Genomic DNA, 14,991 nt, shown 5'->3' on the forward strand with positions numbered 1-14,991 from the left:
CTCAGTATCCTCATCTGTAAAATGGGGGAGTGTCACCACCATAGGATCTATGGGATCCTGCATAGTGTGTGAGTGGTATCAGGACAGGGCTCAACACTGTGCCTGGCACTGAGAAAGCCCTAGAAAAGTGATGGCGGTTGTCAATGCTGTTTGTCCCTTTCCTTCCCTTAATGGCCTAAGTGTGGGGGTTAACCCCATTGTAGAGGCCAGGAGAATGAAAGGAAATGGCAGCCGGATGAGCCGTCAACCTCCTACCACCAGGATGAGGCAGGGTCTCGGCTCCCACCATCTCAAGGAGGAGTTCCAGGCTTCCTGGCAGACTGGGGTGGGAGGGGGAGGATGCCAACCCCGGAGGCTCACAAGCCAGTAGGATCTGGTCAGGCAAGGCCAGAACCCCCCCCCCCCCACTCTCCCTCCCACTGCAGCCCCAGGTTTCCACTGGGCAGGCTCTGGGCTGCTGCTGACAAGCCATCTAAATGCCGAGCTTTAAAAATTTCAATTTATTACACTTTAGGGAGTGGGAAGAAATACAGGGCCATCTCGGGCTGATTTTCCATTATGGATGACCCTCCGTAAGAATAATTCACCGCACGTTATTTCCATATGGGGACTGTTTGAGTGACAATTTTATGAAGTCGGGTGGCAAGTCATGCTGGGGCTGAGATCAGACTCTTCAGGGGAGTGACCCGGCCCACCACCTCTCGGCAAACACCTTCCCTTCAGGGGGGCACTCCAAGCGGGGCGGTCAGAGAGCAGAAGGGAACAGGGCAGCAGGGACTCCCCTTGGGAAGGGTTATTGGGGTCTGCTCTCCCATCCTCATAGCCAGTGTGGCCATGAGGATCCTGGGGAGGGGGGCAGGGGCGCCTCACGTCTTTCAGCTCCAAGTCACCATCCATCCGCATGGATGAGCATTCCCGGGGTCCTTGTTGGACCTCCAAGACACAGGGTGGAGAGGGTTAGGGGGATAAGTCTCTGGTGATTTCTATCTATTTCCAGGCCTGACATGGTGCTGAGGATAGAGAGGTCGAGTGACTTACTGAGGGTCTCACAAGTACTAAGCTTCAGACCTGGGATATGAATCCCACTCTGAGCCATTATGCTGCATTCTAGAGTAGGGGTGCCCATGGCAGATGCTTTATACGGGAAATTTTGTGATGTGTCTGCACAGCATCGACTCTCCCTTCTTTTGATAGTGGCACCCCATCTTCCCTGCAAAAAAATGTCCATCCCCCAAATGTCCATGTGCTTCTGATGGAGCTGACCCCCCCCGACACACACACACACAACTATCAAGCTTTGAGAAGGGCATGTGACTCCGCCTAGCCAATCAGAGCACCACTTCCTGTTGGCCAGAGGGCTTCGTGGTGGGATAATAGCCTGGCTGATGCCAGGAATTTTGCTAGGACTACAGAAACAAAGTTTGTTCTTTGTGTTGCAGGATTAGCTTAGAGTGTCTGGTGGCTCTCTCTAGCAAGAAAGAAAAGACTGCCTAAACTAGAAGGTGACACCAAAGGTGCTCAGGCAGGAAACACATTCTCAATGACATGGTTGGAGCACCTAGATCCAGCCAAGCCTGAAGGCAGTTTTCGCCTCAGAACTTTTCAGATATTTTGGCCAATAACTTCCCTTTCCCCACTTGAGCCGGTTGGAACTGGGTGGCCAGGAGCCAGATACAGAATGAGTGAACAAGTTAGAGGAGATAGGACATGCACAGTGTCAGCCACAGAGTAAACACTCGAAACCACAGGTGATAGTGTTCCTTGATCCTATCCTGCCAAAGATGTTGGATCAATGTAGCTCCATCCAAAATCCTGCCGTAGAATCACAATCATTCATTCTTTATCTATTCTGTGTATGCATCCCTCCCCATAGGGGGATAAATATTGCCCCTTCCTGATTGTTCAATGGGAAAAAGAGGAGGAAATGAGAGTTCTCCCACACCGACTCTATGAGGCACTGTGGGGGTCACTCAATGTTCATAATCACTGTGGCCCACAGCAGCCCTGCACGGCAGGAATCAGCCCACGTCATGGTACAAAAGAGGAAACTGTATGCCGGGCAGGGGAAGGGACTTGCCCTTCAAGTCAATGGGACTCTGAGCCCTTGCTCTTCCTGGGCCCCCACACAGCCCACTCTGCACACAAGTCTTTCCCTCCTGCTGAGTTCATTCTCTCTGCACCATCCCCCTCCGCTCATTCCCCCGGAGGGCAATTGAGATTCCCATCACATAGACATCAACTACAACCCGATGAATAGCATTACTTTCCCATGCAAAGCCATCTGCCTGCTTTAAATACCTGGCGAAAATGTTTGCTTTGGACTTACTAAGCTACTAGATGAGTGGGCTAGACATATGGAATGAGGCGGGGAGAGGGAAAATGCTGGTATTTCAGCGGAGCGATTAGAACGCTGATTTCTGGGTCTGGCTGAACAACACGGAGGATTTAAGGACCCGTCATCACAAATGCCATGGGGAAGCATTCTAAGAAATGGTGTCACTGGCGGGCTAATCTCAACACATTCCAGTCCTTAACATCCCATCAGGGCACTCAGAAGAATTAACTTTCAGTAGGAGGGCCTTCCCTGAAGGGAATTACCAGCATCTCAAACTACAGAGGGTCCTGATATCGAACAAACTTATTAAATGCAAACATATTAAAAATGTCAGGCCAGGTCCACCAATGGTCTATCCGGCTCAGAAGTCTGATGACAGTGACCCCAAGGGGAAATTTCCTAAGACCATCTGGCGCTTACTCTCTGTGGCCTTGATGAAACCATTTGAGCATCTATTAACCATTCCATCATTTTCCTTACATTGTGCTAGAGGATCATTATTTATTGATGCATCGAAATGCTTTCTGAGTATTTACTGTTTCCATCTTCTTCAGAGTAAAAATAATCATTATCAGTAGCGGGATAATCGTAACTACTCTCTGGATGTTTGCCATGAATATGTTATTTGCAACATGTAACAACTCTGTGACATAGGTACTTTCATCACCGTTTTATCGATGAAGAAATTGAGGCTCAGAAAGGTTAGTGAACTTGTCAAGATCACACAGCTTCTCAGTGGTGAATGGGGCCAGGACCCGAACTGAATTTTAAATCCACCGCTTTTTCTTGCAAGCCCTGTGGCATGGGCTTCCCACCTGCTGAGTAAAACAGACCTTCTTTTACTTGTTTTCAGTCTCTTTCTTTGAGGGTTTAAGAGTCCTTCCTCGGTGACAGACGGTAACTACACTTACTATAGTGAGCCTTTCATGACGCACGAATTGTCGAATTGCTACGTTGTACACCTGAAACTAACACAGGATACTAACATATATACTAACATAATATACTAATATTGTATGTCAACTCTACGTCAATAAAAATGCAATTTAAAAAAGAGTACTTCCTAATTTTGTCTTACAGGATCTCAGGACTGCTCAGGTACTACGTGACTGAACTGACTTTAAGAATTTCCTTCCTGGCTTCCCTCTGGTGGCAGTGGATTTGGAGTATACTGAAGTTCTCCAAAGAGAGAAAGAAAAACAAATAAACAAACAAAAACAAACCTTGGAAAAGCAGGATAAAATACACATAAAACACCCTCCCTGTTCCCATTCTACCACGCCCCAATTTTTATCATATTTCCAACACCCCGTTGCCCCAGTGCCCCATGGCTCCCCTAAATAGCGCAGTGTCTGAGTGCCTCCCTGTCTGTCTTCTTGCTAGACGGCAGGCGCCCAGAGGCCACCTGGGGCTTGCTCTGGGTCCTCACATGGTAAGGGCTCCACGCACATAACACTGAGGGATCCAGGGGAAAAGGGTCAGCTCAGCGAATCACTAACATGTCCCGGTCGGGGGGGCTGCCCACGCTACCTGAGCCAGCCCCGAACACCCCCTTGGAGGGGAAGCCACCCGATGCCTGGTCACTCCCCGGCTCCTCCCGAGCACAGGTCTCTGACCCAGACATTGGCCAGTGTCCAGACAGCCAGCTCCACAGGAAGGACAAGGGGCAGGCCACGTGGGCAGACCCTCCCCTGCCAGAGGAAATGAAGCAGCTAGGGAGAGTGACCACTCTCATTCAGACTCATTCAGCAAACCTCCAGGAGCTGGATCTTGAGTCCAGGGTTGAGCCTCCGGTAGGGGGGCTGAGCTTCTTGCCATCCTGTGCCACCACGCTCCCTTAACTAGAACATGCAGCTAACCAGAACACTCTCAGCCTGACCAAGTGATTTTAAATTTGGATTCCAAGATATCTAACTGAGACTGACCAAGTGGGTTACCTTACTCTTAAGAGCTTCTGTTCATAAAATGACACAGCTAAGAGAAGGCAGACGTATACCCCAAAGTTTGTCCCCAAAGCAAGACAAAGTATTTGCAAGATACATAACTAGCAAAGAGCTTACACCCAGAATAGCCTACAAATCACTAAGAAAAATAGCCTACAGTTTGAAAGACGAACATACGGCTTCATCAGGCAGAAGTAGCTCTCCAAATGGCCGATCTACTTTGAAAAGGTGATCCACCTCTTCACTCGTCAGGGAGAGGCAAAATGGAACCTCAAGACGCCTCCTCCTGCAGAATGGCTAAGATGTGAGTAACGAACAAACCCAGGGGCTGACTGGAATGGGACACCGGTGGGCCGCATACCCTGCTGGCTGGAGTAAAAGCGTCTACAGACAGTTGGCAGAACCATGTGGCTACCTCCACCACAGTTAAAGAACATGTGTACCGTGACCCAGAGATACTACACTTCTAGGTCTATACCCTACAGAGAGGCACACACGCACGCCTCCCTCCCAAATAAAATCACACGGGGAAGAAAACGTGCACCGTAGCTGTATTCCTAATCACCAAAATCTAGGCACAACCTACGTGTCCATCAACAGCAAAATGGCTCAATCATGACATAGTCTCAGAAATAGCAAGGAAGATGACCAGCTACTACTTAACGATAATATCAGTAAGTCTTGTATGCATCAATGGAGAAAAAAAAAGGCAAGGCCCAGGCCAGAACAAGTGGTTGGTAAGAATTCATTTGAGAAGCAACATGAGCAGATAATCGAGAAAAGGCACTCAAGCTAGCATCTGGCTCATCACCTTCTCCCCTAAACCTATGGGCACCTTCCTTGATCTTCCTCCCAATTACTCAGGGCTAGCAACGCTGATCCTACGATGGGCCACTCCCCCCCGTTTGTCTGGGACTTTTCTGGTTTTAAAATCAGAAGTCCTATGTCCTGGGAACACCCTCAGACCTGCACAACATCCAAAGTTTCTGGAATTACAAAGACAAGGGGTTAAAATTCCAGTTTCCCCGAATGGAAAAGCAAACACAACTGGCCTGAACCCTCCCAAAATGTCAGCATCTGAAAATACAGAGAAAGAGAGACTGAGGATCGACAGCATCGCGAAAACTGAATGCAAGCACTTTTGCATCCCGGGTTGGATCCTGAACATGGAGAAAAACCGCTACGAAGAACATTATTCGGGTAATAGGGAACATCTGCGTCATCGGCAGATAAGATTGGGAGTCGGCAAGCTTTTTCTTCAGGGACCAGAGAATAAATACGTTTGGCTTTGCAGGCCAAGAGAAAAAAAATGAAGGATAGATACATATATATAGGTAGGTACTATATTTACCTAACCACTTTAAAATGTAGCCACTTAAAAATATGAGAACAATTCTGAGCTCTCAGGCTGTGATTAAAACAAAACCAAAAACAGACAACAAGAAACAGGCTGTTGGTTTGAGCTGGATTTGGCCTGTGGGCCATAGTTCATTGACCCCCGGATTAGAAAACATGTTATCAGTGCGAAATTTCCCATTTTGATTAGAGCAAAAGGGCATCATGTTTGTAAGTCTTTTCCCGATAATTCAGAAAAAGATAATTTGGAGAGAGGATGATAAAGCAAATGCAGTAAAATGTTACAGACTGATGAATCTAAATGAAGGCTAAACACGGATCCTCTGAACTATTCTTGCCACTTTAAGTTTGAAATTCTTTCAAAATACGTTATTTAAAAAAAAAAAAAAAAAAAACAGTTCCTCCCCAACCCTGTGACTTTGGGCAAGTCTCCTGTATGCTGAGCTTCCTCCTACATAAAAGGAGCATAACATTAGCTGCTTCCCAGGGAGATTCAGGGCCCATCCTGTGAGTCCCTACTCATCCGCAGAGCACGTGCGGTATGCAGACCCACTCCTACACTCTGGCCCCAAATAGAAAAGGCCATGCTCACGCGGTGTTCACTACATTCAAGTGGTTGAGGGGCTTAAATTAAGTCATGGCATCTAAGTGCTTGGCCTCATGTCTGGTACAGTGTAAACAACGGTTGCTTGCCATCAATATCCTCATTGTTTTTTTTTTTAAGATTTTATTTATTTATTTGACAGTGAGAGAGAGAGAGACAGAGAGTGCATGAGCAGGGAGAGGGGCAGAGGCAGAGGGAGAAGCAGGCTCTCCACTGAGCAGGGAGCTCGATGCGGGGCTCGATCCCAGGACCCTGGGATCATGACCTGAGCCGAAGGCAGACGCCTAACCAACTGAGCCACCCAGGCACCCCAATATCCTCATTGTTAAGATGACTATGATCACCCTGGTGGATGGCTGGCTGCTCTAGGGCCTGGCCCTCCACAGCGCTCAATGGTAACAGGTCCTTTTGGGGAGACGTATAGACATCACTCCCTGCCTATAGTGAAACCAGCCATCCCCCACTTCATTTATAACAGCACTGGAAGTGTCAATATTTGTGGGGTGAACAGGCCCTCGATAACCATGTTCTCACCCAATTACACTTCGGTTTTTATCTCCTCTGACAGGAGGTTATGCTAATATTGAATCAATTCACTCCCACATCATCTTTGAAAAGGAAAAAAAAAAATAGTCTTCAAATAAAATACCCAGGCCACCTGTCCTGTGGTTCCTGGCTGGAGAGAAGCGTTCCAAAGGTGCTCACTCACACAAAAGACTCCCATCAGAGTCATCTTCCCAGAGCGGATCCATTCTTTTCTTTTCTTTTCTTTTTTTTTTTTTTTTTAAGATTTTATTTATTTGCGAGAGAGAGAATGACAGACAGAGAGCATGAGAGGGGGGAGGGTCAGAGGGAGAAGCAGACTCCCTGCTGAGGAGGGAGCCTGATGTGGGACTCGATCCCGGGACTCCAGGATCATGACCTGAGCCGAAGGCAGTCGCTTAACCAACTGAGCCACCCAGGCGCCCCCGGATCCATTATTTTCAATGTCTCATGGAAGTATGGGTGACACGGGGTGACAAACGTCCCGCCTAAAGGCACTGGGGAGGAGGCAAGTGTTATCAGTCTTCCGAGCACTAGCAGTGGGAGCTCGGGCTGTTGCCTGACCACGGCTGGGAGTTCATCATGTAGACGACACACCAGGCCCAATGGGCCAACCAGAAGGAACACAGAAGCTGAGCCTACAGGAGCATCCAGGGCTTTCCAAAGGGACGTGAGGGCCCAGAGGGGACAGAGGGCCAACAGGAGATACATTCGTGGTCTGACGTAGCACATACTAAACTCATAGCTACTGAAGTCTGTGGGTTCAACTCCCACCTTCATCTCTTAATGCCTTTGTGACTTTGTACAAGCCTCTTGGTACTTGTACTTAGTCCGGTCCCTGCCTTTAAAGGAGCTGGAAGGTAAATGGGGGACCCAGGCAAGCAAAGGCAGTGATTGTGAGAGACTGATGTGTACTGTTCTAGATCTAAACCCAGGAGACAGTGAGACAAGGGAAGTGGGCCTCACGCAGCCCCTGTGGGGGTCAGAGATGGCTCCCAGAGACAATACCCAAACCCAAGCTCAGAAGAGAACTAGATCTTTAGCAGGCAAAGAGGTTTCAGAGGGCAGAAGCAAGAGGGCACAGCTTGGGCAAAGGTGGGACAGGTGGGACAGGTGTGAGGGACCCCAAACTGTCTCTTAGCGGCTGGTCAGGAGTGTCAGGAGCACGGGAGTCAGACTCTGCATCCATAAAGGTCACCTTGAGGAACCCGCACTGTATTCTGAGGGCAATGGGAAGCCACTGGTGGATCCTGACCACAAAGAGCCAAGACTGTACATGAATTTAAAAAATTCTCTCTCCAGGGGCACCTGGGTGGCTCAGTCGTTTGCGCGTCCGACACTTGATTTTGGCTCAGGTCATGATCTCAGGGTTGTGCGTGGAACTTGCTTGGGATCCTCTCTCTCCCTTTGCCCCTCCTCACCCCCAAATTCTCTCTCCAAAGATCAGGTGGCAGTTAAGATGGCTTGGACAAGGCCAGAGGCCAGCAGACATGACAGAACCCCAAATGAGAGCTCCAGGTGTTGGCTGATAAGGGGGAGAAGGGAGGGGACAGACTGAGGAGTTATTTAGGGGTATGAAGACTAGGTGAGAGCTTTGTGCTCCGCAGGAAGGTGTGAGCACGCCCCCCCCCCCCCCCCCCCCCCCCCCCCCCCCGGCTTTAAGTAAGTAAATGCAAGAGCTGAGCGGGGGAAGGGGCCTCCATTTAACAAAAAGCGAATACCATATTTCCTTTGGGGAAGAGACAAAGGTCAAAGGCATGAATCAAATGAAAGGAAAAAAAAAAAGCAACCACCGCCCTGGTGACAACATCCTTTTCCACTTTCCCGTCGGGAGTCAGGTGCGTGTATCTGCTTCTCGCAGATGTTATTTATGCACGGCGATTATCTCAATTACAGATCTTCGTTGTTGGGATTGCCTCTGTCTCCAGATTAGTGTGTTTCCAGTGGAAACATTCCATGGGAATTAATTAGTAATTGGCTCCTAAAGAATAGGTGTCATCCGAGCAACCCCACACGTTGCCTTGTCTACCTGTTCCGCGAGGTCTTGTGAAACTGTGTGCCCAGAAACCTGTCTTCCATCAGCCAACACCTGTGATGGGGGACACGGGAGCTAGTGGGGAGCTCTCCGTTTTAAAAATCATTGTCTTCGAGTTTCTAATGGAGAGAATTCTTTCAAGTCCGTGGCCTAGTGTTCTTTCTACCAGCCCCATAACTGGGGAGATCATGTCCCTTTTCTCGTGAGGCAAAGGAGGCTGAAAAGCAGGGTGGTTTGCTGAAAATCACACAGCTAATTAGGTCACGGAGGCAGGATTTGGATCCTAGAGGGTCTACCTTGCCTCTAGGCGTATTCCATGTTTTATTACAAGGGTCTCCAACTGCAGGTGTAATCTGAGATATAGCCAAGGCTCCCCATGGAGGGAAACTGGGTGGAAAGAGCCAAATAATTCCCTTGGGGTTCTAGATGGTGGGGCAAGGGGCAGAGAGGATGCCTGTCCGTAAGGGCAGCATCCAGAGATTCTGGAAGATACTCTGTCTAAGGGAACTCTCCCATGCTGCTGGTTCAGCCTGGCACCGGGTACATCAGGGCTTCAGCTGGGACCTGGAATCCTGCCATGTCTTACAAGCACTTCTGACCACACCCATCTCTGCTCTGTAACTCTCCATGGCTCCCCATCACCAAACCATTCCTGAGCCAGCTCCAGTCTCAACTACCAACATCACCCTCTCTGCTCTTACCCCCGCACACTTGATTCTCCAGCAATACCCTGCCAGGAGGCATATACTCCCTGTCTCCACGTGCCTCTATCCCTGCTCTTTGGCATCCTCCCCCCAACCAGCAATTCATTTCCACCTTTAAAGAGACAGCAGAAGCCACCAGCTTCCAGGCATCCTCTTTAGCTAACCGCCGCCTCCCCCTTCCCCCCAGTAAGGAGCTTATCAGTCTGCTTGGCAAGAGTCTGCTCCTCGGTCTGCCTCTTGCAGACTGGGAGGGAGCCTCCTTGAGGGAAGGGACCGTATGGTCTACTCCTTATCCCCACAGCCTGGCCTCCAATCTGTCCCAGAGTGGGGACCGTATCAGTATCTGCTGAATGCAAATAGTTCTTTAACAGGGGCATTCAAACAATTCCCTCATCCGTGCCTTGAGAGAGGAAACCTTCCTCTGGGTTCTCCAGCACCGAGGTTAGCGAGCTGCAAGGGCTGCTGGGAGTGTTCACTGTTCCTGAAGACCGTCGCTGGCCTGACCTCAACAGCCCCCCACAAGCACTGGGCCAGCAGGAGAACTCTCCACTTTGAGAAAAAGTCTCTGGGAGGTCACGTCACACACCAAAAGTCACAAGATTAGCAAGTGCCAGGTCCAGTCCTCTGGACTCAAATTTAATTCATTTTAGAACTGCAGAACAAAGATCCGTCACACTAATATAAACTCGCTGTCAGTTTTCTCATCTGCAAAATGGACACGCTGCCACCGAACTTGAAAGGGAGTTTTGAGAGATAAATGAGGCCCTCGATTCCCAATTGCTGGTCCCAAGACCAGCATCTGAATCCTCTGATAGGATGGTTTAGAAAGATAGACACCGGGTGCCAACCCAGACTTAATGAAAAAGAAAGAAAAGACTATTTGCGAGTGGGATCCGGAACCTGTGATTTTTAAACGGTGCTTAAGTTATCTGATGTACAGCCAAGTTTGGGGATCCCAAGACACCAAGGAAAACCCTGTACATAGTAGGGTGTTATGTTAACATAATAGGTCCAAATGTTAATAGGACTAATAGGGATTATACCAACCAAGTTGCGCAGGTGCAAAACTGTTGGCATCTGAAGCTTTCAGACATACATTGCTGGGTGCCCTTGGGTAAGTTACTCAGATGGTTTCTTTATTGGTTAAATGAGTCAAAAATAGAAATACCCCTCCTGCAGTGATGGTGAGCACTTACTGTTGCCACCAGACATCCACAAGTCCCATAGCCTTCAAACCAACCCCAAGTTTGTCCCTTCTAGCCAGCATCCTCACCACTTAACCCAGATGACCATTTCCTCCAGCCTGGAAGGGTCCATTGCCTCCTAATGGCATCATCATCCCCTCCCCAGCCATTCTCCACACAGACAAGCGATCCTCTAAATCATCAATCAGATTATGTCACTCTCTGTTCGAAACCTCCTAATGGCTTCGCATGGCCCTTGGAATAAAATCCAAACCTTTTGGGTCCTATACATTTGGGTCCCTGCCTTCTTCTTCTTCTCCCAAGGTAGTTTAGCTGACCACCCAAGCTACATGAGACCCCTTGCAAGTCCTTATTCCAGAACCTTGTTTATTTCCTTTAATACCCATATTAAGGTGTGGGATGTTTCTACGTATTTGTATCACTGTTCACTTGTCTTCTTTGCCATCAGATATAAGTTTCGGGGCGCCTGGGTGGCTCAGTCGGTTAAGCATCTGCCTTCGGCTCAGGTCATGATCACAGGGTCCTGGGATCAAGCCCCGCATCGGGCTCCCTGCTCAGCGGGAAGCCTGCTTCTCCCTCTCCCGCTCCCCCTGCTTGTGCTCCCTCTCTCACTGTGTCTCTCTCTGTCAAATAAATAAACAAAATCTTTAAAAAAAAAAGATGTAAGTTTCACGAGGGAGGGTACCTGTCTGACTAACCATTACACAACTAGATGGAGCACATCACCTGACATACCGTAAGTGCCTCATGAATCATGAATGAGTGAAGGAAGGAAGGAATGTATGAAGTTGTTCAGTGTCCGACCCAGCACTTAGGGCACAGATGGCAGCAAAGTTAGCTCCCTCTCCCTGTCCCCTCCTGTCTGCTCTCCCCGCCTCTGTCCCTGGAGCCTTCAGGTAAAGGACAAATACCTTCGCTGGGAGAGAAAACACAGTGATGCCCAATGTCATCACCGCTTTATTTGATTAGCTCTGACTCCGGCATCCGGGACACGTGTCCTGGCAGCCGAAGCAACTGTACCCTGACCTCTGGTCCATGCGATCCCATCCTTATAACGATTTCCATGACAACAGCAACAGAAAGCCAAGGTTGTGAATTCCCTTTGATAGGAGCCGGATGCAGAGATGGGGAAGAAGGACTTTCAGAAGAATGAAGCTCTTTGATTCAGCTCGAGGCGCCTTCATTAAATACCACTATTTTTCAAGAACACACATTTTAACCCTGCAGAGGGAGGTTTCTCATGAATACTTAAAAAAGGAAGAAGAAGAAGCAACAAAACCATCATGGTTCCTTTTCAAGAACAATCACCTGTAGGGAGGGGGATGCTGGGAGGCTGTGGCACTAGGAACATTTGGGGGGAGGCAGGAAGAGCAAGGGGGCTGCGTGAACCCAAGAGGCCTGGCCCCTGATCAGGGGCTCCGATAACTCTGCCCACATGAGGCAAGTCAAAAGGCTAAGGGTCTTCCATACACGTGGACAGCCAAACAGACAGGCAAAAGAACCCCTAGATTCTACACTTAGAATCATGAGCCCTGGATGCGAATCCCAGCTCTGCCACTCAGCTGCTGTGCTGCCTTGGCGCACGTCACTTTCCAGCTCTCAACAGGATTTCCCCATCTGTAAAATGGGCACATATGAGAGGGTATGAGGATTGAGTGAGGGGACGCACTGAAGCCCAGGTGATTCTAGTTTCCTGACATGGCCATGAAGAGAACAGAGTGATCAACTGTCCTGGTTTGTCTAGGGCTTACCCAGGACATGGGACTTTCAGCCCTAAAACCGGGACCATCAAGGACAAGCCAGGATGGTCGGTCACCCTAGCAGAGCATGGCCGCTAAACAAAGGAACTGCTAAAAATCAGAAAACGATGGAGAGAGAAGAGCCCCTCTGAGCTTCTGGGCTATTCTCTCCAAAAACCCACCAACTTGGTCCAATCATGAGAAAAGCACCACACAAACCCAGATTAGGGGGACGCTCTCCAGGATACCTGGCCAGTACTCCTCAAACCTGTCAAGGTCATGAAAAGCAAGGCAGGACTGGGAAACTGTCCCAGACCAGAGGAGACTGGGCAGGCAGGACAAGCAAACACAGGGTCATGCCCTGGGTTGGGTCCCGGAACAGGAAAAAGAATTAATGGAGAAACTCACAAAATCTGAATCAAGCCTAGAATTTAGTTTGGAAAAAAAAAAAGGAGGGGGTTTCTCCCATAGGCTATAATCTCTACCTGCAATCTTTCATTTTACAGATGGGAAACTGACACCAGAGACAGGAAGTGAAGAAGCCTCTAGATCCAGTTTCTAGACTCTGCTGCCTCCCGCTTCCCGAAGAGCGGGGAGCCCAACATGGGACTTGATCCCAGGACTCTGGGATCATGTCCTGAGCCGAAGGCAGACGCTTAACGACTGAGCCACCCAGGCGAGTTAGGGAATGTGGGTTCAAGGCCCAGCTTTGCCTTTCACTGGCTGTGTGACCTCAGGCAAATCTCTCACCCTCTCTGTTCCTTCATTTCCTCATTAGGTGAATGAGTCCACTGAATTCAACAGGCAGGCATTTATTCAGTATTTATTATGCGCAGTGAACTGGACAGGCATCATGAGACACAAATAAAGCATAGTTTTGCCATCAGGAAGTATACAGTTTTGCCTGAGAGTACAAAAAGTACAGATAACCCATCCGAGCTTCTGGGGATAATCTCTGTGAAGATACACATGCACAGCCCACGTGGCAGGCCTGAGGCCTCATGAGAGAAGGCCGGAGATTGAGGAAGAAGGGAAGGCAACACTCTGAGAAGGTGAGGCGGTGAAGGCAGCGGGAAATGCCTTCCATCTCCCCACACCTGGCTTTGGTGCAAATGGTTTTATCCGCAGGAGGCATGCGTTAGAAGCATGTGAGCAACATCCCCACTGGGGCTCTGAGCTTCCCTGCATTGTTTCCAGCTCCCCGCGAGCACAGGAAACAAGTCCTGAGTCCCCGCTCTGAGACCTCGCTCCCCAGGTCCCCCACCCCGCTGCTGGATCGGACCCATTCACATCTCTCAACACCTGCCGCCCTGGGCCGCGCCGTCAGCACTTGGCCCAGCCCGAGCCCGTCCCGCCTCCGGAGGTCCTCGGCTTCTGCCTGGCCTCACCGCCCACCTGCCTCCGGTCCTCCTCTGAGGCAGCCGGGGAGGGTGGAGCCCTGAGTTCGAATCCTGGCTCTGACACTTTCTAGCTGTGTGACTCTGGGTGGGTCTCCTCCCCTCTCTGCCGTCTCCCTCGGCTCTCCGGGGAACTCGATGGGCCATCCTGTATAGCATAAGTGGGACATGGTGGGCGCTCCTGAAGGTGACAGCCAGAGATCAACATCATTACCGTTCTAATCGGTGCTGTTGGTGGTGGTGGTGGTTCGAGCTCTGCTTTAAGACACGATTACTGTTTGTTTCATACTCAGCCTAGGCAGCCACCACACACAGCCATGCGCGCACACACGCTCATGCGCCGCACGCAGCCATCCTGCCCCAGGCCCCCGATCTGCCCACGTCCTTGAGATGCATTCTGCCTCAGCCCTGAGGAAGGGAACTGAACTCGTCCATCCCTTATAAACCCCTGCTCCTCATCGACCACCTCCGTGTGACCCGCCCAGCCCCTCGGTGTCTCCCATCTCCATGCAGGTCTGTGAAAGTCGGTGATGTGGCCACACCCATACCTGGGACCGAGAGCCACCATCCCCTGGCCGGCTGCAGCATGCCCCCCAGCCTGGTCCTAAGGGGCCCCCATGACACCCACCTGGCTGTGCACTTTTTCCAGCTCCTCCTTGCTGACCGACGTCTTGCTATCCTCCATGCTCCCCAGAAGGAGCTGCACGTCTGACAATAGCGCATGAGTCCTTCTGAGGTCCCTCCGAAGACGCTTCTCCACGTCAAAGTCTCGATGGCCGATCTGGAAGCCAAGGGAAGGCTCTTGTGAGCTAAGACGGCAGAGCATTGGACAGGGTCCGAGTTCTCCAGAACTAGGCTTCCCTGGCTTCAAATCCTGCCCCTGCCTCTCACACTGTGGGACCCTGGACAAGACCCTTCTCCTCCCTGAGACTCAGTTTCCACATCTGCAAAATGGGAATGGCATCAACCACACGGGACTGCTATGGGAATTAAGTTGGTGTTTAGCCGAAGGCTTGACTCATAGTAAAGGCACACGAATATGAGCTGCGCTCACTGCTGTCTTCACAGCCTGGAGACATCCAAAGTCACTGGGTCTCACCTTTTGCACCCGAGTCATCCATATGGCCTCT

At 50.0% G+C, this 14,991-nt stretch overlaps 1 protein-coding gene across 1 annotated transcript in view; it reads right to left on the reverse strand.

Moving 5' to 3' along the window:
• MYO18B (myosin XVIIIB) overlaps positions 1 to 14,991 on the reverse strand; it is a 227,310-nt gene that overhangs the window by 75,635 nt on the left and 136,684 nt on the right. The window contains exon 33 of the mRNA XM_078060114.1: positions 14,490 to 14,642. Within this exon, the coding sequence (XP_077916240.1) occupies positions 14,490 to 14,642 (153 nt within the window). The remainder of the gene's footprint in view (positions 1 to 14,489; positions 14,643 to 14,991) is intronic.

The sequence above is a fragment of the Halichoerus grypus genome, chromosome 13 (assembly GCF_964656455.1).
Source record: "Halichoerus grypus chromosome 13, mHalGry1.hap1.1, whole genome shotgun sequence".
In the NCBI taxonomy this organism is placed as follows: Eukaryota; Metazoa; Chordata; class Mammalia; order Carnivora; family Phocidae; genus Halichoerus; species Halichoerus grypus.